This window comes from Xenopus tropicalis, chromosome 1, assembly GCF_000004195.4.
Source record: "Xenopus tropicalis strain Nigerian chromosome 1, UCB_Xtro_10.0, whole genome shotgun sequence".
Taxonomy (NCBI): domain Eukaryota; kingdom Metazoa; phylum Chordata; class Amphibia; order Anura; family Pipidae; genus Xenopus; species Xenopus tropicalis.
Window position 1 is genome coordinate 96,431,631 of NC_030677.2, and position 25,081 is coordinate 96,456,711.

General features: G+C 40.1%; 1 protein-coding gene across 3 annotated transcripts in view; it reads left to right on the top strand.

Moving 5' to 3' along the window:
* psd3 (pleckstrin and Sec7 domain containing 3) overlaps window positions 1-25,081 on the top strand; it is a 218,084-nt gene that overhangs the window by 66,419 nt on the left and 126,584 nt on the right. The window contains exon 1 of one of the 3 annotated variants that reach the window (XM_031904183.1): window positions 7,440-7,658. The exons of the other annotated variants lie outside the window; for them this stretch is intronic. Coding sequence (XP_031760043.1) covers window positions 7,628-7,658 — 31 coding nt within the window. The 5' untranslated portion in view covers window positions 7,440-7,627. Of the gene's footprint in view, window positions 1-7,439; window positions 7,659-25,081 lie in introns of those variants that run through there. 3 annotated transcript variants of the gene reach the window in all.

Sequence of the window (25,081 nt, forward strand, 5' to 3'; positions counted from 1 at the left end):
GGATCTGAGGGGGCTTAGGCGTGAGTACCGGGGTGGGCTGCCTGTGGTGATGCTGCCTAGCGCGAGTACCGGGAAGGACCCCAAGAGGGGGTGCCTTCTGGCGTGAGTACCGGGGAGATCACCTAGAAGGAGACACTTGGCGTGAGTACCGTGAGTTGCCCAACAGGAGAAAGCTCTCAATGAGTAGTAAGGAGGTAAAGCCCTGCATTGCTGTGTGAAATAATATGTACCACTCCTGGAGAGGTCCTGCCCTAATAAACGATTCATCTACTTCATCATATCAATTGTGTATCTGACTCTTTCCTGCCACAAGGATCACCTACCTGCCGGTAAGCAACTACCCCAGGGAGGGGCAAGGTACTGGGGGCTGTGTGTGGATCCCAGGCAGAGGTACTAGAGACTGTTAAGTTCCCAGGGGGTGGATTATAGTTCCACAACACCATCCCTGGGTGGAGGCACGCCTTTAAGGGAGAAATCCCTGTTAACCCCCATAGTAAGCGGGGGCTCAGGACTCCTGTAGCGCCAAGAACAAGTAATCAGCAGGTAGCAGCACAGAATAACCAAAAGTGGGCTACACTACAAAGCTATGCTAAACATAGCGGTTTTTATAAAGTTCTCAAAATGATCACGAATCTTACATTTGATCACAAAACATTACATACGCATAATATAGAAAACATTTTGGAAGGGCCTGACATAAAACATCCTAAATATGAACGCCAGGGTTCTACTGATCAGTTTGATGCCCAGTAGGCATAGATTTACCAAAGTATGTGCCATACAGAGGCACCCAATTCGATATATATAGCAGATAAAAATTCCATGGGCAAAAATAAGTAACAATGTGGAATGCAATAAAATCACTAAAATCCAATAAAAGCCCTAAAATCAATGCCTAATATAATCTGCAGAATATTTTGAATATTTTGGCGTGGCCAAATTGGTTTTATGGTCAAAATCAAGCGAAAAACACCTATGCAGAACTGAAAATGCAATATAAATACAATAAAAAATCACAAAAAATGTAATATAAGCACCAAAATAACATATAAAAGATATTGTGCAGAGTAATATGTGTATAAGTTTATATTAGTGTAATATGTGTGTGTCTGTGTGTTTTGGCACTAACCTGGGGTTGGAAGGCAGGCAGATCTTCCAGGAAGAGCTGGAGAGGATGCAGGAACGGGCCAAGCCAACTAGGCGCCTTAGGCAACCCGGTCAGCCACCTCACCCCTGCACCTGCTCTATTGCATCGCGCAAATCCTCCCCGGGGGTTTTGACGCGCATGCGCAGTTTGCGCGCAGGGGGGTGTGTGATGTGATAGTTCATTGCCCCGTGATAATGACACGTGGCGGGGGCAATGAAAATGGAGCACAGACTAGGGGTTGGCAAGAGAGGCTCCCAATCATTGCGCTCTAGGCAGCTGCCCCCAATCGTTGCACCCTGGGCACCTGCCTCTTTCCACGTGCCTTCTGTTTCCTATGGGGCCCCTGGGAGATTGCGCTCCAGGGACCAGTCCTTACCCGCCTTACCCGCCTCTTCTTGTTACCTAGGGTAAAGCCGCTCCTCCGCTCCCAGAAGCGCTGCAGAACGTAGAATCTACGGTCTGTGGCACTTAAGGGGTTAAACATTCTTTTTCATTTTGATTAGCATTTATTTGTTTATATACTCTTGTGGTAAACATTCAGACAAATGTACATAGTAAGTAAATACTCTTGTATTTGTGTGTTTTTTTCATTATTTTCTTTTTGTTATTGTGTGGCAACCACTACGAAACTTTCACCTTAATATCAACTGTGAAGGCAAAGCAGTCATTTTGTATCAGCAGTTTTTGCAACAAGATTTACCACATCCTTTTATGTAGAAATAGCTAAACATGTAAGGTTCATAGAATCTCTATTTTAATTTAGACATTATGGGAGTGATTTATTGACAGTCGAATTTGATTTTGTTTGCTCAATACAAGTTTTTTTGCACTTAAAAAACGCAAATTTGAGTTATGGTTTGCAAAATAGAATGTCTGATATTTATTAAGTGCAAAAAAACAGAAAACTTGAATATAAAAATTCGCCATTTAAAAGCTTGCAGGTTTCTATAAAAGTCAATGGGAGTCGTAATAGAAAAAGTCAAACCATATTCTCAAACTTTTTTTTTGTTTGAGTTTTTAAAAGAGCTCATAAACTTAAAAAATAATAATAACATTTTTATTCAAATGAGTTTTCCTTATTAATAAATAAGTGATCATTTGATATGCAATATTGATAAGTTTATTCAATTTAGAAAAAACAAATTTGAATTCACAAACTCGAAAATGTTTTTACCTATTGCTAGTGCCCAGCACCTACACACTCTGCTGAGGAAAGACTAAGCAAACAGTTTAGTTGTGTGACCTGCTGGACCTGCAGGTTCAGCTCTGTTGGGCAGGTTCTTTTTGGAAAAGATTTAACCTGGGAGTGTGTTCTTTTCTAACCCATTTATCTATATTGTCATTGTCAGGTTTTGGCTATGTCTTGGCTATGTCTGGTTTAAAAAAATGACTTCACATTATTGGTCAAGCTATCTGTCTAGCTCTTAAAGTAACCACACAGCTTTGGCCACTTCTGTTCCCACCATGGATTACCACCAAGAGCATGCAGAGTGACCCATTCCTGACTGCCAATCATTAAGATGCATGCTGTGAACTTCTCCTCCTTTATTCTTCTTAAAATAAAGATTTAAAGGAAAAGGAAAGGTAAAAATTAAGTAAGCTTTATCAGAAAGGTCTATGTAAATACAGCCATGAGCACTCACAGAAACGCTGCATTGAGTTCTCTGTCAAAAGAAACAGGATTTGTTGTCAGTTTGTTTTCCCGCCCCCCCCTTTGAAATGTGTGATATGAGCCAATCAGCAGGACGCTTCCTCATAGTATAACAAACTGAGCATGTACACCGGTCTTGGTTTTGGTGCAGGAGCATGGCATTATGGGAACTTTCTTTTCAGAGCTCAGTGGTTTTCCTATGAGGCTTCTGATCATCTAAACAGGAGAAATATGGGGAGACTTAACAACACTATTAAGAGAACTGAAGGTATGCCTGCAGCTTGAGATTAACTCTTTATTAGCCTTTCCTTCTCTTCATTATTTGTTTATAGTCTTTGAATGATTTGCCTTCCTCTTCTACATCTTTTCATGTTTCAAATGGGGGTCACTGACCCCAGCTGCCATAAACTATTGCTCTGTGAGGATATTATTTTATTATTGTTACTTTTTATTCCTTAGCTTTCTATTGAGACCTCTCCTATTTATATTCCAGTCTCTTATTCAAGAGTAACTATCTTTTTGTTAAGGTAAACAAGACCCTAGAAACCTAGAAGGGGCTAAGAACTGATAAATGAAAATGTTGTAAAATTTTTTTGTTGTTTGTAATTTCTCAAAAAGTAAATTATTATCTTTCACCAAAAAAGAAAATCTGGAGATTAAGTTGGAATTTTTGAAGATTAATGTTTATGAATATGGAATTTATTTACACCTATTTTATATCACAATTACTCCACAAAAATGCTTTCTTGACTTTTGTAAATTTCCCCCTGTATTTTATGTTTGCCGTACCTGGTAACATAGTTACATAGTTACATAGTTACATAGGGTTGAAAAAAGACCAGGGTCCATCAAGTTCAACCCATCCACGTAAACCCAGCACACCTAACCCACACCTACCAATCTATACACTCACATACATAAACTATAAATACAACCACTAGTACTAACTGTAGATATTAGTATCACAATAGCCTTGGATATTCTGATTGTTCAACAACTCATCTACGCCCCTCTTAAAGGCATTAACAGAATCTGCCATTACCACATCTCTAGGAAGGGCATTCCACAACCTCACTGCCCTCACTGTGAAAAACCACCTACGCTGCTTCAAATGGAAGCTCCATTCCTCTAATCTAAAGGGGTGACCTCTGGGAAAAAAGAACATCCCCCATCTGCCTATAATCCCCTCTAATGTACTTGTACAGAGTAATTATGTCCCCTCGCAAGTGCCTCTTTTCCAGAGAAAACAACCTCAACCTCGACAGTCTCATCTCATAGTTTAAATCTTCCATCCCCTTAACGAGTTTAGTTGCACGTCTCTGCACTCTCTCCAGCTCATTAATATCCTTCTTAAGGACTGGAGCCCAAAACTGCACTGCATACTCAAGGTTAGGCCCTACCAGGGACCTATAAAGGGGCAAAATTATGTTTTCATCCCTTGAGTCAATGCCCTTTTTTATACAAGACAGCACTTTATTTGCTTTAGTAGCCACAGAATGACACTGCCTGGAATTAGACAACTTGTTATCAACAAAAACCCCTAGATCCTTCACCATTAAGGATAACCCCAACACACTACCATTCAGTAGATAGTTCGGGTTTATATTATTCCTACCAAATGCATAACTTTGCACTTATCAACATTGAACCTCATTTTCCAGTTTGCTGCCCAGTTTTCTAATTTTGTCAAATCGCTCTGCAAAGCAGCAGCATCCTGCATGGAACTTATAGTTTTGCACAATTTTGTGTCATCAGCAAAAATAGAAACAGTACTCTCTATGCCCTCCTCCAGGTCATTAATAAACAAGTTAAAAAGCAAAGGACCAAGGACTGACCCCTGCGGTACTCCACTAACCACACTGGTCCAATTAGAAAATGTTCCATTTACCACCACTCTTTGTACTCTATCCTTCAGCCAGTTCTCTATCCAATTACAAATATTATGTTCTAGGCCAATATTCCTTAATTTGATCATTAACCTTCTGTGAGGTACTGTATCAAACGCTTTAGCAAAGTCCAAGTAGATGACATCAACTGCCATTCCAGCATCGAGGTTCCTACTCACCTCCTCATAAAAGGCGACTAAATTAGTCTGGCAAGATCTGTTACGCATAAAACCATGCTGGCACAAACTAATAGTATTGTGAACTGCAATGTATCCAAGTACCCTATCCCTTATTACCCCTTCCAAAATTTTTCCTACTACTGACGTCAGACTAACAGACCTGACAACCACCGATAATTTTCTGTTGCAGGGTCTAAATATCCATAAGAATAATGCTACTTAATTCAGAAAACATACAATATTAATAAGAAAAACCTTTTTAAAATTCTATCTATTACACATCTGTAACATAATTAATCATTTAAGGTGATCCTACCCATTAATACCTACTTAGTCTGTCAGCCATCTAGGTTATTTATTTTCAATATTATCCAACAGATATCTATAAAGAGTAAATAGTATTCTTAGCTACCTAGATCACAGCATAATTAACTATGTTCTGGTTATTCCTTTCCTTTATATTCATTTAGGGCCATGACTGACAGGAAGATTATTTGCCTGCGGTTAAAGGAGAAGGAAAGTAATTTTGGCATTTTACTGCCAATAGATTCGCCACATTAGTGCCACCTAGAACAATAAATTTATTCTGTAGAAAGCATTGCTATTCCTGAGTAAAGAGCCCTAGAAGCGTTCTCTGTTTGCTTAAGATAGCAGCTGCCATTTTAAATAGCTTCCTGTTTGCAGTCTAGCTGATAGCTCAGATCACACATTCCTAAGGGAGGGGGGAGGGAGTTCTTAGAATTCCTATGGGAGCGGGGAGCAGGAGAGGGGAGAGATGAGAGAACTGTGCAGACTCTGGCTACCAAAATTAAGGATTATTCTGAGAGAGGAAGTCAGACACCCCAATAACATGTTTACAAAAAAGGAGACAAGAAATCCTGTGTTTATTTTGATTGACTGTACTTATGTAGACCTTTCTGATAAAGCTTAGTTTTTACCTTTCCTTCTCCTACAGCTGGGAAGGTATACACCGGTATAAGGTTTAAGAAACTTTCTGCAACTTCGGAAAACTAAGCAACGTATATGCCTTCCCTAGTATGTGACAGAATTTAATGTTCGTAGGAACTTTTCAGTTGGTTTATATATTTTTTCAATTATTTTCCTTTCACTTCTGCCTCTTTCATGTTTGCAGTTTAAAATTCTGGCTCTAGGGTCAATGACCCTGGCAGTCAAAGAAAAAAACTATTGCTTTTTGGTAATATACATCTTCCAGTCTCTGATTCACTGTCTGGTTGCGAGGGTAAACTGAACACTAGTAAATATATTGCTATATTTTCAAAACTAAAGACCTTGTCAACAAAAAGCATATTAATTCTAAACCCATAGAAAAAGTAAAAATGAAGACAACTGCAAATTGTCTCCGAATGTTACTGTTTACATACTGTCTGCATATTACTAAATAAGAAGGAAAGGTAAAATCACTGGTGGGGTGGTAAGTTGTTAGACACAACACAATTAATGTAACTGCTTATATAGAGCTGTGGTCTCCTGCAGTGCCCAAGTGATTAAAGGAACAGTTCAGTGTAAAAATAAAACTGGATAAAATGAAAAAAAATTTCAAATATAGTTAGTATGTAATCTAAAAAGGCTGGAGTCGGCAGATGTCTAACATAATGGCCTCAACACTACTTCCTGCTTTACATCTCACTAAGCTGTAAGCAGTCAGTAACCAATCAGTGACTTTAGGGGGTGGGGCACATGGGACATAACTGTTTAGTTAGTTTGATTTTAAATCTGTGTGCTCACAAACTAACTGAACAGTTATGTCCCATGTGGCCCCCTTAAAGTCACTAACTAAGAGGTTAGAGAGCAGGAAGTAGAGTTCTGGCTATTATGTTAGACATCTGCTCACTTCAGCCTTTAAAGATGACATTTTTGCCTAGCTAATTATATTGGAATGCGCAAAATAAAAAATATTTCCATTTTACCCAGTTTACACTGAACTGTTCCTTTAAGATCGCTTACCTGATACCACAGGCTGGTGCTATTAGCAGAAATTCGAACCGGCCCAGGGTACATGCAGGCGAGCAGTCCTCTTCACTCCATACAGAAAAAGTTTTCTACTGCAAATGCAATTTTCCAAGCCTGACAAGGATGCCTGTAAGGCTGGAAAAGGTGTCAATGCAGTGTTTAGCAAACAGTTCCCCAGCCAGAGCATTTTGTTAAGACGAGAGCACCAATCTGGTATTCCAGGTAAGCGTCTAGAATCACTGGTGGGGAGGGAGGTTAACATCTTGGCATCCGCCCCAAGTGATGTTACCTTTTATTTTCCTCTACTTTAAAGGTAGACTGTCCCTTTAAATCTGTGGCCTTGTAGGTAATCATCTTGTTTTTATTGTGACACACAATTATCTAAAAGAAATAAAGCTGCAAACTTGCTTTAATTTGACTACAGGATAAAATATTTATTCACAGCATTTTTGTTCCGTAACTCTTGTATCTCATATGAATGACCATGTCTATCTAACATTCACTAAACATATCCACCACACATGTAAAAAGATGCGTAGCACAACACCCTAGCCATTTATACAGATTTTTTTTTTTGCTGTAAGGTTGGATAGAATGAGTCTGCAGCTCCCTCCTCGTTCTCATAATGCTGCCATTTACATCACTGTGTGCAGTGCTGGACAAGACGGTGCCAGGAAATTTGAAACTAGTATGCTTCCAGTTATCTGGAATAGCAGAGCCTGAATTAGCCTGTCTCCTTTTAGCTAACTTTATTGGAGCGATAAACTGGTGATCCATGCAGCTTTATTGATCGATGGGTAACTGCTGCAGCTGCCATTGTCACTGTAAGTAATCTCTGTTATCAACATATACAATTGTGTTATCCTTTACACACAGTCTTCCCTCTCCTCTTCTACAGGCACGAAGTAGGCTTCTTTTTCTGGCATTTTATGTGTTGTTTAAAAAAATGTGTCTTTAAGGTAGAAGATTTGCTAGTTCTGGTCCCCATCAATGCTTCAGCTTGTGTACGCTAAAGAAAATCTGTTCATTACTCATTTATTCCTGAACTCCATTTAGAACTGAAGCAAAGGATGATTTCATTTTGCTTTTCCCTGCATCCCTATAAAATGCTACGTCAGCGTGATTCTCGCACAATGCCTGTGCTCTGCTGCATGAATGAAACAGACACACATTTCACTTACCTGCTCTTTCTGGTGCTTTCTGGTACAGCATGCTCCTCTGATGTCAGGGATACCCAAACAAAACCCAGCACAGATTCTTTCTTTATTCCCCCTACAGAGAAAACACTGTCAGAATGGGTGGAGTTTATTTTAAAGGGCTCCATCCATTGCACCATAGCAGCACCAATATGGGATACAGGAGAGGCTGCGTTCTTACTGAGCTGACTCTGCTGGAATCTTCTTTGCTTCTATAACTCTGGGGTTTCTTACTTTGCCTTACTAGAATACCAGCACATGGAAGAAATCAGTACTGGAAAATTCTTCTTTTTTTCCTAAAGAAAATAGAAACTTGTTATTTCCCAGGCATTCCTAATGTCCATATAATTTACTGGCTTCTGTGAATACTGTAATTTTTTTCATATGTCCCTTTTCTTGAGCCTATTGGATTTTGCGCTCTTTTTCAGCATGTCTGTGGAATGAGCTTATGTCTGAACTCAGTTTTAACCTCTGCATTGCCTGTGTAGGTGCAGCTAGTTAACCTTGTTAAACATATTATAATTAATGTAGATATATTGCTTTAAAACCATCAGTTCTGCCATAAAGAACTACATAAACACTTATTAAACAGCCCTTTTAGCAAAAAATTATCAACATGACTTATAGGTAATTTTTAATGTACGTTAATATTTTGAAGAGAAGTTTTTTTAGTGTCAGTATTACTTTAAAGGACAAATCTATCCAAAATATAACTTGGTGCCTAATAAAAGAAAACATTATTGTAATGTTTAATGTAATGGTTTCTGACTTGACTTGTTTCTATATATAATTGTTATAAGAAGCAGTGTTTGCCTGTCCTTTTCCTTTCTATTCCTTGGGTTCTCTGGCATTTGAAACAATGTGACACAAGGCAGCAGACTGACAGACCTGACTTTCTGGAGGAGACTGACCTTTGCAACATTGTTTAAAAAGTAACAGCCAGGAGTTCAGCAAATGCTGCTTTCAATAGCAATTACATTTACAAATAACTTTCAAAGGTCTAAAAATTTGCAATAAATTCATATTGGAAAGTTACTTGGAATTATTTTTATGTTTTCTTTTATTAGGCAAAACATTATTTCTGGGGTTGACATGCCCTTTAATGCTGTTGTGCCAAAATTGTTATTAAATACCTTTGTTTGACAGAAACCAAATTTTTTGTGCAAATATGTATTTTAAAGTTGTAGGCAAATTTGTAGATGAAGCTGAAGCTAAAGACAAACTCAAATGCTTTCACTAAAATAAGTTTTAGACCATAAATATGACAGAACAGCAATCAAACTACAGATACTGAAAATAACTCAGTGTAACATCTTTACTGCCCAGCTACAGCTGGGCACTCTCTGGAGTACAAAGAGCAGCTGTTGAAATTCTGAGCACCTATACCATTTATTAAAAACTTAAAAAAAAAAAAAACTACAGAGGAACTACAGAGTACAAGGGTTCCATATTTCAGTAACTTTTACTTTTACTCCCGGTATCTGTAGTACTGTTTCGTTATTTTGGGTGTCTGCCCAGATTCTTCTTCTTCTGCTGCATCTTGCTGATGTCTTAAAGCAGGTTACTAACAGGGAAGTTATTTCTTGCCAAACTGTCTCCTGATCTGTATATGTAAATGTATGACCACGGGATGGTGGTTGTGTTTATATTCTTCGATTAGAACTGCATTGGCTGCAGTTTTGGTTTGTTGGTGTTGGTGTACTGCCAGATTGTATAGTATTGTGTGTAACTGGAATCCCCCTGTGGGCCCAGACAATTTGACAGCAGTCACTGGTTTCCCCCAGCTTTGACTAGCCCAGACACAAATTTAAATAACGGTGAAAGAAGGATTTTTTTCTTGTTTTTTTGTTTGATGCATTTGTGTAGTTTTGTTGGATCTTTAGTCGTGAGTGGTGAAATTCTGATTTCATTTTTGTTGATCCATCGTTCAAATTAACAACTTCAGTAGAAAAATTAGTACATACAGTCATGGACAAAATTGTTGGCACCCCAGAAATTTTTACAGAAAATCAAGTATTTCTCACAGAAAAGTATTGCAGTAACACATGTTTTGCTATACACATGTTTATTCCCTTTGTGTGTATTGGAACAAAAATGGAGGAAAAAAAGCAAATTGGACATAATGTCACACAAAATTCCAAAAATGGGCCGGACAAAATTATTGGCACCCTTAACTTAATATTTGGTTGCACACCCTTTGGAAAAAATAACTGAAATCAGTCACTTCCTATAACCATCAGTAAGCTTCTTACACCTCTCACCGGGAATTTTGGACCAATCTTCCTTTGCAAACTGCTCCAGGTCTCTCTTATTGGAAGAGCGCTTTTTCCCAACAGCAATTTTAAGATCTCTCCACAGATGTTCAATGGGATTTAGATCTGGACTCATTGCTGGGCACTTCAGAACTCTCCAGCGCTTTGTTGCCATCAATTTCTGGGTGCTTTTTGACGCATGTTTGGGGTCATTGTCCTGCTGGAAGCTTTCTGACACTGGGCTCTACAGTGCGAGCCAAAATCCTTTGGTAATCCTCAGATTTCATGATGCCTTGCTCTCATTAGAGGCACCCAGTGCCAGAGGCAGCAAAACAACCCCAAAACATCATTGAACCTCCACCATATTTCACTGTAGGTACTGTGTTCTTTTCTTTGTAGGCCTCATTCTGTTTTCGGTAAACAGTAGAATGATGTGCTTTACCCAAAAGCTCTATCTTGGTCTCATCTGTCCACAAGACGTTTTCCCAGAAGGATTGTGGCTTACTCAAGTACATTTTGGCAAACTGTAGTCTTGCTTTTTTATGTCTCAGCAGTGGGGTCCTCCTGGGTCTCCTGCCATAGCTTTTCATTTCATTTAAATGTCGACGGATAGTTGGCACTAACAGTGATGCTCCCTGAGCCTGCAGGACAGCTTGAATTTCTTTGGAACTTGTTTGGGGCTGCTTATCCACCATCCGCACTATCCTGCGTTGGAACCTTTCATCAATTTTTCTCTTCTGTCCACGCCCAGGAAGATTAGCTACAGTGCCATGGGTTGCAAACTTCTTGATAATGTTGCGCACTGTGGACAAAGGCAAATCTAGATCTCTAGAGATGGACTTGTAACCTTGAGATTGTTGATATTTTGGTCCTCAAGTCCTCAGACAGTTCTCTTCTCCTCTTTCTGCTGTCCATGCTTAGTGTGGCACACACAGACACACAATGCAAAGACTAAGTGAACTTCTCTCCTTTTTATCTGCTTTCAGGTGGGATTTTTATATTGCCCACACCTGTTACTTGTCCCAGGTGAGTTTAAAGGAGCATCACATTACAATCTTATTTATCCACAATTTTGAAAGGGTGCCAATAATTTTGTCCAGCCCATTTTTGGAGTTTTGTGTGACATTATGTCCAATTTGCTTTTTTTTCCCTCCCTTTTTTGTTCCTTCCCAATACACACAAAGGGAATAAACATGTGTATAGAAAAACATGTGTTACTGCAATACTTTTCTGTGAGAAATACTTGATTTTCTGGAAAAATTTCTGGGGTGCCAACAAATTTGGCCATGACTGTATTTGGTTTTAACATTATTCAATAAACAAACAGTATTTTTGTGTCAGGCAATCATTTTGAAACTTTAACTTTATTTTAAAAAAGTTAATGCTAAAACATAGTTACTGAACATATGCACTGAATACAGAGAGGAGCTGCTTTTATTGTGGAATGTCTTTAGATAGCATTGATTTTTTAACCATTTAAATGGTTATAGGTTATGGGGTTTATCAAAAACATTTTGTATACATTATCTAAATTGTACTTTGGCAATTTACAAAATATGCAATTGGTGCTTATTTTTCTGTTTAAATGTGTTTTTATGTGTGTTGTCTTAATATATTCCTTTACTCCAACATGCACTCTAACATTTCAACCTGGGAAAGAGGTTGAGAGACTAGATTTTGTCACAATTTTTTATTACTTACAGGTCATGGCCTCTCCATTTTTCTATTTTTTTTGGTAGTTCAGATAATGTTTACGCACCTTTTAGTATATTCATGTCTTGTGTGTATTATATATATATATATATATAGACTCATTCTATAGATGTCTTGGATAATACAAGATTTTTGTGGCAGGGATCATATATTTACGGCTATAATTATGTATGTAGCACTCCCATTGAGCTGTAGATAAATTTTGTCTTAATCCAGCAACTAGCAAGATCAAAAATGTAGAATAATAATACTAAATAGATTCTAAACTGTTATCATATTCAATGTTTACAGTGGTGAAATAACAGTATAGTGATGTGCCAAGTGAATGTTTTGGATTGGGTCAGTTATTACACTGGAACAGCTATTTTCTGTCCAGTTGTGACATGCTTTCTGAATTTAATTGCTGGTTTGAGACAGGCAACAAAATGAGCAAATTAAGTGGTGGATTTAGCTGTTAGAAAAAAAACTACAAACACGAATTACTGGGCAAGGAGAACCTGCTGGAGGACATGACATCTGAATGCTTAAAAATCAACACTAATCTTCTGGGGATTTCTCTAATTACATAAGAAAATTAATGCAATCCTTTGTTCTGTTACTGTAACTGACACATTTCACTTTAGACATTTTTGACATTTTAAGAACATAAATATTTACAGTCTAAAGAAGGTTTAAATATAAAAGAATGTGGCTTCAGACAAAATTGTGCTGGAAATGAAAAATAAAATAGTTTGTTACAGGAATCTTCAAATGCATTTCCAGTTTAATTTCCTCTTAAAAGTAATAGGAATTACTAAGCAAATGGTGCATGCCCCCCTGCCAAGGAATATATGCAGGGGCCTGGTGCACATAGTGACAGTAACCCACCCTGTAGTTGTCTGCCTTCCCCTATTTGTGTCCTGCGCTACACATTAGCTTGTGCTGCCCACTCGCTTTACAGTAGGAGAGCACCTAGGGAGCGCGAAGGTGGGGCAATTGGCCTGATACTATGGTTTCTAAAACTATAGAGGAAGCAGACCCTGCAGTCTGGGCCCCTGTCACGCCACTGCATGTATTCTCTAATGGCAACTTTGGGAACAAGAAACCATGTGTACCAATGCCCTAAGAGTAAGCTGAATTTAACTGGTTTAGCAATCAGGTGTCCCTGCTGGGGAGGGCAAGAAGAAATGTGCCTGGAACAGATATCGTTTATCAGCCTTCTAAGGTGAGAGGCATTAGTAAGAGTGAGAGGCCCATTTCTTAACATTATGATTTTAGTGGTTTTAGAGGTCTTTGAAATCATGAAAAAACGAATTTCCACTAAAACTGCAAAAAAGCATGAATGAATTAAAATTCTGAACGGAAACAAAAACAACATGAAAAACCTGTTTTTGTAAGAGTTTTTGTGCCCAAAAGCCTCTACTACCACTTATTTTTCCGCAGGCTGAGAAACAGCCTTGTCTGACTATAGGCTAATATGCTAAAAGGAAAAAGGAGGATTATGTAGTGATGAACTAATTTTTTTGACAAATTAAAATTCACGGTGAAATTCCACATTTTTTTTACCATAGCTTTGCTGTTTTTGGTGGTGTTTTGCTGTAGAAAGGACTCTTTACCCAAAATGGATTTGTCAGAATGTGTTCCTTTCAAAAATATATGGTTTTCTGGGGGTCCCTGTACAGTTAGGGGGTCTTAAGGCACATAATACACTGTTAGGGGAGCTATTTGCAAAAAGCTGTTGGCAGACAAGAAAATCTAGGTGCATATTGGGAATCACACTGTTTAGTGTTTATAGTTGGGTTGATTTGCCTTTGTATGTAAGAAACTGTGTGAGATGTGTCAGATTGCAACATTTCAAGCAGAAATGTCTTAAAAACCCCTAACTTTAGGAAAGCTTTGCACTTGCTTTGTACTTTGGTGTTGAAAAAAGTCTTTATAATCAGAATGTGTACTTTCAAAAAAGATATGGTTTTCAGGGGTCACTGTACAGTTAAGGGATTTTACGACACATAATATGCAACAAGGTTTTATGTGCAGATGCTGAGTTAGCAGCCGGGAAAATTCATATGCACGTATTTTTATTTGGTGTCTGTAGATATCACATACTTTGGTAAATCTAAACTGTTCAGTAGACCTCCAAAAATATATGGTTTTCTGGGTGTTTCTGGGTTTTCTGCACAGTTACAGGGGTCTTATAATACATAATACAAACTCATGGGGCTCTTTTTGCATAAACTGCATTTAATTTGGGGTCCGAACATATTACATACTTATATCTATGCGTATTGTAGTAGACCTCTGGTTTTCACATTTGAGATGATGTGCCTTTGTATGTAAAAAACTGTGCAAGATAAATGAGGTGAATTTCAAAAATTTTAGGAGATTTTCAGAAGTGCTGTAAAAAACAATAAATTTAGTAAAAATCTTTGCCATTTGGTAGTTTGAAGTAGAAAGAAATATTTAGCCATTTTGGATTTGTCTGAATGTGTTCTTTTCAAAAGTAGGTCACCCAACTTTTTTGCAGCTTTTACCACATAAAAATGCCATGTGTATGAATTAGGTAAATGTGAGCATTGAAATTAGTGTGCACAAGGTACAAACCGGATTCCAAAAAAGTTGGGACACTAAACAAACTGTGAATAAAAACTGAACGCAATGATGTGGAGGTGCCAACTTCTAATATTTTACTCAGAAAAGAACATAAATCACGGAACAAAAGTTTAAACTGAGAAAATGTACCATTTTAAGGGAAAAATATGTTGATTCAGAATTTCATGATCTCAAGACTGCCAAGGCCAAAGGACGCTACTCGGTTCTCATTCTCCTAGACCTTTCCTTTGCTTTTAATACTGTCGACCATTCTATCCTTATGCAAATTCTCCATTCTCTGGGTATCCGGGATCAGGCTGCATCCTGGTTCTCTTCCTATCTCTCTAACCGCTCCTTCTCTGTCGCTCTTACTAACAAATCCTCTACCCCGGTTCCGCTTAGTGTGGGGGTGCCTCAGGGCTCTGTGCTTGGTCCCCTGCTGTTCTCCCTGTACACTCTCTCTCTAGGAGACCTTATTTCTTCTTTTGGTCTTAAATACCACCTATATGCAGATGACATCCAGATATATTTAGACACCCCTGCACTAACTGCTGATGTCCAAACCCAGATTGGTAATTGCCTCCTGGCTATCTCCTCCTGGATGAACCGACGCCAGCTCAAACTTAACCTAGCTAAAACAGAGCTCATGGTCTTCCCGCCCAAACCTGGCCCTCCTCCTCCTTTCACCATTACTATTGATGGCATGACCATCAACCCTGTAAATTCTGCACGCTGCCTTGGGGTTATCTTTGACCAGTCTCTCTCCTTCTCTAACCATATTAATAACACTGCCAAAACCTGCCGCTTTTTCCTCCGCAATATTGCCAAGATACGCCCCTTTCTTTCACAAGCAACAGCTAAAACTCTAATCTATGCCCTTATCCTTTCCCGCTTAGATTACTGCAATCTCCTACTAACCGGCCTCCCAGACTCCCACCTCTCTCCCCTGCAATGAATCTTAAACTCTGCTGCCAGGATCCTCCTGCTCTCTCCTAAGAGGGATCCTGCTCAGCCTCAACTAAGCTCACTAGCATGGCTGCCTGTCAAGCAAAGGATAGCTTACAAAATCCTTCTGCTGACATTCAAAGCCCTTCACTCCTCTGCTCCTCACTACATTTCTTCACTGGTCTCCCTACATGTTCCTGGTCGTCTCCTCCGCTCCTCTCAGAGCCTCCGTCTCTTTACACCATCCACACCCACTGCGCTCTCTCATCTTAAACCTTTCTATCTCGCTGCTCCTTACCTCTGGAACTCTATCCCTGAATCCCTCCGTAGGGAAAACTCACCCACTCTCTTTAAGAAAAAACTCAGCTGTTACCTTCTGGAGCACTAAAACATTATTTTGCCCAGTCCTGCGCTTAAGGGCAAATGCCCATACCTGATGCACTCTTACCTTCCAGTTTGTGCCTGTATGTTACTCAACCACTTAGATTGTAAGCTCTACGGGGCAGGGACCTCCATCCTACTGTCTCATACCACATGGCACTTATATATATATATACATATATGTATTTATTGTATTTATTTATTCATTATATCACTTGTCCTCCCTGTGTGTAATTTTGTATTCTGTAAGACTGTACAGCGCTGCGTACCCTTGTGGCGCTTTATAAATAAAGTTATACATACATACATACATACATAGGTGAAAGATCTGGACTGCAGACTGGCCATTTCAGTACCCGGATCCTTCTCCTACGCAGCCATGATGTTGTGATTGATGCAGAATGTGGTCTGGCATTATCTTGTTGAAAAATGCAGGGTCTTCCCTGAAAGAGATGATGTCTGGATGGGAGCATATGTTGTTCTAGAACCTGAATATATTTTTCTGCATTGATGCTGCATTTCCAGACATGCAAGCTGCCCATGCCACACGCACTCATGCAACCCCATACCATCAGAGATGCAGGCTTCTGAACTGAGCGTTGATAATAACTTGGGTTGTCCTTGTCCTCTTTGGTCCGGATGATATGGCGTCCCAGATTTCCAAAAAGAACTACGAATCGTGACTCGTCTGACCACAGAACAGTCTTCCATTTTGCCACACTCCATTTTAAATGATCCCTGGCCCAGTGAAAACGCCTGAGCTTGTGGATCTTGCTTAGAAAAGGCTTCTTCTTTGCACTGTAGAGTTTCAGCTGGCAACGGCGGATGGCACGGTGGATTGTGTTCACTGACAATGGTTTCTGGAAGTATTCCTGAGCCCATTCTGTGATTTCCTTTACAGTAGCATTCCTGTTTGTGGTGCAGTGTCGTTTAAGGGCCCGGAGATCACGGGCATCCAGTATGGTTTTACGGGCTTGACCCTTACGCACAGAGATTGTTTCAGATTCTCTGAATCTTCGGATGATGTTATGCACAGTTGATGATGATAGATGCAAAATCTTTGCAATTTTTCACTGGGTAACACCTTTCTGATATTGTTCCACTATCTTTCTGCGCAACATTGTGGGAATTGGTGATCCTCTACCCATCTTGGCTTCTGAGAGACACTGCCACTCTGAGAAGCTCTTTTTATACCCAATCATGTTGCCAATTGACCTAATTAGTGTTATTTGGTGTTCCAGCTCTTCGTTATGCTCAAATTTACTTTTTCCAGCCTCTTATTGCTACTTGTCCCAACTTTTTTGGGATTTGTTGACACCATGAAATTCTGAATCAACATATTTTTCCCTTAAAATGGTAAATTTTCTCAATTTAAACTTTTGTTTCGTGATTTATGTTCTGTTCTAAATAAAATATTAGAAGTTGGCACCTCCACATCATTGCATTCAGTTTTTATTCACAATTTGTTTAGTGTCCCAACTTTTTTGGAATCCGGTTTGTATATTTTGGGGTCTATAAGTGCCATGTGCTTGATAAACCTATGTACAGTGGGCATCAAACTGTTCAGAAGATCTCTGGGGTTCATATGTAGGGTGTTTTTATATGGTTACCTAATGACCTATAGAAAATAAGATACTGCAAAGTGGAAGTTTTGAGGTGATTTTTGGAAATGTCATCAAAATTTGCATATTTAGGGAAGCTTTGCTGCATGGTATTTTAGAAAGGAAAACCAAAAAATAAGAACCCAATAACTTAAATAATACGGGCATAAAACTAAGACAAGGACATCCCCAGTGATCAACAGGGTGTAATGCAGCTACAAAATATATATACTCATATACCACTCAAAGTTAGTTTATTTTAGTCCATTAAAATCAATAGCCACCCCATTTATATTGCCCAACGCGCTTCATGCATACCCCGCACTTAATCATAGGCTCCAGAAAGAAATACTGTATGTACCCATTTTGAATTTGGAGGAATGTGTACTTTCTAAAAATATATGGTTGCATGCAATGACAGAAATGATAGATCATAAGAGATATGTTCACCTTGGGGCCCCTTAATGCCACATACTTAGGTAAATATATATACATGGGGTATCAAACTATTCAGTAGACCCCTGGTGTTAAAATTTAGGGTGTGTCAAATGATATGTGGGAGCTAAGATGCTGCAAAGTGGAAGCTTTGAGGTGATTTTTGGAAATGCATACTTAGGTAAACCTATGCATGTTGGGCATCAAACTGTTCAGTGGACCCCTGGCAATCATATGTAGGATGTTTTATCTGGTTAACTTATGACCTTGAACTTGAACATGTAAAGGTAAACAAAGGTCAAGGACTGGATGGGATTCATCCCAGGGTATTAAATGAGCTGAGCACTGTGATTGCCAAGCCTCTTCACTTAATTTTTCAGGATTCATTGAGGTCTGGCATGGTGCCGAGAGACTGGTGAATTGCTAATGTGGTGCCGTTATTTAAAAAGGGATCCCGTTCTCAGCCTGAAAACTATAGGCCTGTTAGTCTAACATCGGTAGTAGGAAAACTTTTGGAAGGGGTAATAAGGGATAGGGTACTTGAATACATTGCAGTTCACAATACTGTAAGTTTGTGCCAGCATGGTTTTATGCGTAACAGATCTTGCCAGACTAATTTAGTCGCCTTTTATGAGGAGGTGAGCAGGAACCTTGATGCTGGAATGGCAGTTGATGTCATCTACTTGGACTTTGCTAAAGCGTTTGATACAGTACCTCACAGAAGGTTAATGATCAAATTTAGGAATATTGGCCTAGAACATAATATTTGGAATTGGATAGAGAACTGGCTGAAGGATAGATTACAAAGAGTGGTGGTAAATGGAACATTTTCTAATTTGACCAGTGTGGTTAGTGGAGTACTGCAGGGGTCAGTCCTTGGTTCTTTGCTTTTTAACTTGTTTATTAATGACCTGGAGGTGGGCATAGAGAGTACTGTATCTATTTTTGCTGACACTAAATTGTGCAAAACTATAAGTTCCGTGCAGGATGCTGCCAGTTTGCAGAGCGATTTGACAAAATTGGAAAACTGGGCAGCAAACTGGAAAATGACGTTCAATGTGGACAAGTGCAAAGTTATGTACTTTGGTAGAAATAATATAAACGCAAACTATCTACTGAATGGTAGTTTGTTGGGGGAATCCTTAATGGAGAAGGATCTAGGGGTTTTTGTAGATAACAAGTTTTCTAATTCAAGGCAGTGTCATTCTGTGGCTACTAAAGCAAATAAAGTGCTGTCTTGTATAAAAAAGGGCATTGACTCAAGGGATGAAAACATAATTTTGCCTCTTTATAGGTCCCTGGTAAGGCCTCACCCTGAGTATGCAGTGCAGTTTTGGGCTCCAGTCCTTAAGAAGGATATTAATGAGCTGGAGAGAGTGCAGAGACGTGCAACTAAACTCGTAAAGGGGATGGAAGATTTAAGCTATGAGGTTATACTGTCGAGGTTGGGGTTGGTTTTTCTGGAAAAGAGGCGCTTGCGAGGGAACATGATTACTCTGTACAAGTACATTAGAGGGGATTATAGGCAGATAGGGGATGTTCTTTTTTCCTATAAAAACGATCAACGCACCGGAAGTCACCCCTTTAGATTAGAGGAACGGAGCTTCCATTTGAAGCAGCGTAGGTGGTTTTTCACAGTGAGGGCAGTGAGGTTGTGAAATGCCCTTCCTAGAGATGTGGTAATGGCAGATTCTGTTAATGCCTTTAAGAGGGACCTGGATAAGTTTTTCAACAAGCAGAATATCCAAGGCTATTGGGATACTAATATCTACAGTTAGTATTAGTGGTTGTATTTATAGTTTATGTATGTGAGTTAATAGATTGGTAAGTATTGGTTGGTTGTGCATGCTGGGTTTACTTGGATGGGTTGAACTTGATGAACTCTGGTCTTTTTTCAACCCTATGTAACTATGACCTATAGGAAATAGCATGCTATAGACTGCAATCTTTGAAGTGATTTTTTAAATTCACATTTTTCAAATTTCACAGATTTTGATAACAACCTATAACTTTATGAAAGCATTGCAACTTGGTAGTTTGGAGTAGACAGACAGTTCTGGATTCCCCAGAATCTGTTCTTTCCAAAAATGTATAATTTTCTGGGATAAACCTTCTTTTAGTGGAATTTTTGGCATTGAAATCTAGTACAGGTATGGGATCCCTTATTCGGAAACCCGTTATCCAGAAAGCTCTGAATTACGGAAAGCCTGTCTCCCATAGACTCCATATTAATCAAATAATTCAGAATTTTAAAACTGATTTCCTTTTTCTCTGTAGAAATAAAACCGTACCTTGTAATTGATCCCAACTAAGATATAAATAATCCTTATTGGGGGCAGAACAATCTTATTGGGTTTAATTAATGTTTTATTGATTTTTTAGTAGACTTAAGGTATGGAGTTCCAAATTACAGAAAGACCCCTTATCCGGAATACCCTTGGTCCCAAGCATTCTGGATAACGGGTCCTATACCTGTAGTATGAAGTAGAAGTATGCAGCTTTCTGGAGCAGTGCTTTGGAAATTTGGTAGTGTACTGCTTTTTCGACCTATACAAGTGAAAAATCGAAATAAAACTGTATATATTTAGTATTGGCGCATTCAGGAGACACAGGACTTTCCGAATAATTTGTATCTTTGTGCATATAATAATGTTTCTGGTATACAACATTATTGGCACCCTTTCAAAATTGTGGATAAATAAGATTGTTTCAAACATGTGATGCTCCTTTAAACTCACCTGGGACAAGTAACAGGTGTGGACAATATAAAAATCCCACCTGAAAGCAGATAAAAAGGAGAGAAGTTCACTAAGGGGCAGATTTACTAATCCACGAATCCAAATCCCGAAAGGGAAAAAAATCGCATTGGAAACGAAAATTTTGCGACTTTTTCGTCGGCGTCACGATTTTTTGTCGCCGTCGCGACTTTATCGTATTTTGCGCAACTATTTCATCGCCGCCGCGCTTTTTCCGTAAAAATATCAACAATCTCAAGGTTACAAGTCCATCTCCAGAGATCTAGGTCCACAGAGCGCAACATTATAAAGAAGTTTGCAACCCATGGCACTGTAGCTAATCTTCCTGGGCGTGGACGGAAGAGAAAAATTGATGAAAGGTTGCAACGCAGGATAGTCCGGATGGTGGATAAGCAGCCCCAAACAAGTTCCAAAGAAATTCAAGCTGTCCTGCAGGCTCAGGGAGCATCAGTGTCAGCGCCAACTATCCGTCGATATTTAAATGAAATGAAATGCTATGGCAAGAGACCCAGGAGGACCCCACTGCTGACACAGAGACATAAAAAACCAAGACTACCACTCACCACATGGAGTAAGATATGGGATAATCTCAGAAAAGCCTCAGCCTGTGTTACACACAAAGAAACAAACTACAAAATTCTAATGCACTGGTACACGACCCCGGTAAGGCTGCATACCATATACCCAAATTCACCGTCCACATTCTGGAGACAATGCGGAGAAGAGGGTACAATAGACCACATATTCTGGGGATGCCCAGTCAGGGCCGCCATCAGGGGGGCACAGGGGGGACTGTTGTCCCGGGCCCGGACGATCTTTTGCTTTAAAGGGGGCCCGGACGTGAAACAGTTTTTAAGCACGGGCCCCCTGTCATTGATGGCCAGTGGGGATTTCAATTGGTTGCGTCCCGTGTGTACATGTGATGTCAGTACGTACGGGGCGCAACTTTATAAAACTACGGATGCCGCAGGTAGCCGAGGGACGTTGTAGGACGCAGCGGGACGAAGCAGGCGCACAAAGCAGGTGGACGCAGAGGGAGCCGCAGGATGCTGGGGAGGACGCTGGGAGGGAGCTGGAGGATGGTAATGAGGGAGTGGGGGAAGGAGGAGTTAGAGGAGAGATGTATCTCCCATTTCTGCATGCAGCCATCTTCCTTCCTTCATGAAGCTTGTATGCTGATGAGTTTGCCCTGAGGGTTTAAGTCCTGTTACTGCTGCTGGGGAATTGGGTTGGCTGAAAGGCTCCCTCCAACTAATCCAATTCTAGCAAGGACTAGGACTTACCAGGACTCAAATTTCAGGGCAAAATCAGCAGCATTGAAAGGCGATGTCACAGAGATCTGGAATTTCTGTTAGATTTATAGTTTCTTCTTCTGACACAGAGATAATTATGCCCTCACCCACCAGAACTTAGTGCCATAAAGAATACAATTTTCCGAAACTGCTATTTTTTCTGCTTTCTCTTTCACAAGCTTTATTTAGACTAACCTTCCAGCCTTTATGTGCTTGCAGCTTTTCCAACCATAATAGCAATAGCCCCTTTCTTGCCACAACAAACTATGCTGTATTTAATTAAAACCCACCACATGTGGATTAAACATTGGTTTGTATAAGCATTACAGGCTATAAAACAAGATGCCAAAATGGGTAGAGTGATAGGAGTAAAAGGTACAGGCAAGAAAAGGGTTAATGCTGAATACTATATTCATCAATCCTGATATATGTTCTAGGTTCTTCTACAAGAAACTGACACTGCAATTAACCTACAAGTTTTCCTGAGGTTATTAGTTACCTGTCTGCTCATCAGTAAGTGCTGCCATGTTAATAATGTGTGCCAACACCATGGATATGTTGTGTTCTTACACACTGGTGGGCAACAAAGCCCCCAAAAATATTTTCTGACTGCCCAGAATTAGAATCAAGATACAGTGATCCCAGTCTGGTTAACTGCAATGTATTTTTGTAGAAAGCACCCCTGCGCATTAGCATGGTTCCCACTCAAGTTGGTTGTTGGAATATTAATTATTATACAAAACCCTATGTCAGCCTCCCCAAACAAAAAAGTCACCCTCTGCCTATGACTTCACTTTTGATGCTGCTATCAGTAAGGAGCCAGTCCATTATGGCTCCAGAAATGGACATGAGAGCTGAGCTGGGGCTCAGAATGGATGCTGAGAGGGAGCTGGAGGAATGAGGGAGCTTGAGGATGTAGGGGAGAGCTGTAGGATGTAGTGGGGAGCTGGAGGATGGTAGGGAGGGAGGGAGCTGGAGAATGGTAGGGAGGGAGCTGGAGGATGGTAGGGGGGAGCTGGAGGATGCTAGGGAGGGAGCTGGAGGACGCTAGGGGAGCTGGAGGATGTAGGGGGAGCAGGATGCAGCGGGGAGTGGGCCATAGTATGGGGACACTAGGGGAGGACCAGCAATGTTTTAAGGGGCTCTGGGCTGGCTACTAATGTTTTAGGGGGCCTTGCCTACCAGTGTTGTAGGGAGTCCCTGGCTACCAATGTCTGTGTGTCCTTTGTAGTGATGGGATGGGTCATTGGGGGAGGGGCCATTGGGGGCAGGATGTGGGAGGAGGGTGGGGCCCAGAAAATTTTGTTGTGCGGAGCCCCGTAGTTTCTGATGGCGGCCCTGTGCCCAGTTATAAGAGAATACTGGAAACAGGTATCGACTCTTCTGGAATCACTACTAGGCAGAAACCTGCAACCAGACCCCCTGACATTCCTACTGGGCTCACCATTCCCAAAAACTAAAAATCATCTGCAAAAACTAGCCAATTTAATACTAACAGCAGCAAAGAGACTAATTGCTCGACACTGGAAGAAAACAACCTCCCCGACAAAAACGGAACTGGAAAATGCAATCTGGGATATACGCTGTATGGAATATACAGCAGCCCTTCACCGATCCCGAACAGTGGGCTTTAAAAAAATTGGCTATCATGGGACTTACTACACCCACTAGCTGGGCAAACTGGTACCTCAGACCCCCCAGCCTGAATGGAGAAATGACCACAAAGGCACAAACGAAGGAGAGCGACCCAACCACATCCGACACTTTCTTCAAAAGACCACCCATAGGCAAAGTAAAAAAGGACCCCCGGACTCCCTTGCTAACCTAAATATCTGATACTTGGTATCTCATATTTTGATAATGTGGATGTTATGTTAATTTTACTCTTACCCCTACTGTTCCCCCCCTTTTTTTTCCCTCCTCTCCCTATTTCTTCTTGCCCCTTGGGCCCTTTCCTTTCTCTGCTTCACAGCTAAGCAACTCACAGAATTGCAACTATCTGTACAACTTGTTCTCATGATCTAGCAAAGTGGAAGCTATTTTAACATTACTTTTACTCTTACTGTTCCCCCTCTTCTCCCTTTCTTCCCCGCCTTCTCTTACCTGTTGAGCCCTCTCCTTTCCCTGTTTCACAACTAAGCAACCTACAGAATTGCAATTATATATATAACCTGTTCTAAAAAAAAATAAAACATAAATAAAGAGTTAAAAAAAAAAAAAAAAGCAAGACTACAGTTTGCCAAAATGTACTTGAGTAAGCCACAATCCTTCTGGGAAAATGTCTTGTGAACAGATGAGACCAAGATAGAGCTTTTTGGTAAAGCACTTCATTCTACTGTTTACCAAAAACAGAATGAGGCCTACAAAGAAAAGAACACAGTACCTACAGTGAAATATGGTGGAGGTTCAATGATGTTTTGGGATTGTTTTGCTGCCTCTGGCACTGGGTGCCTTGAATGTGTGCAAGGCATCATGAAATCTGAGGATTACCAAAGGATTTTGGCTCGCACTGTAGAGCCCAGTGTCAGAAAGCTGGGTTTGCGTCCGAGATCTTGGATCTTCCAGCAGGACAATGGCCCCAAACATGCGTCAAAAAGCACCCAGAAATGGATGGCAACAAAGCACTGGAGAGTTCTGAAGTGGCCAGCAATGAGTCCAGATCTAAATTCCATTGAACATCTGTGGAGAGATCTTAAAATTGCTGTTGGGAAAAGGCGCCCTTCCAATAAGAGAGACCTGGAGCAGTTTGCAAAGGAAGAGTGGTCCAAAATTCCCGGTGAGAGGTGTAAGAAGCTTATTGATGGTTATAGGAAGGGTGTGCAACCAAATATTAAGCTAAGGGTGCCAATAATTTTGTCCAGCCCATTTTTGGAGTTTTGTGTGACATTATGTCCAATTTGCTTTTTTTCCTCCCTTTTTTGTTCTGTTCCAATACACACAAAGGGAATAAACATGTGTAGAGCGAAACATGTGTTACTGCAATACTTTTCTGTGAGAAATACTTGATTTTCTGGAAAAATTTCTGGGGTGCCAACAATTTTGGCCATGACTGTATATCTTGTTATAGATATGGAATTACACAACAATTCTAACATATTTTAAAAGCTT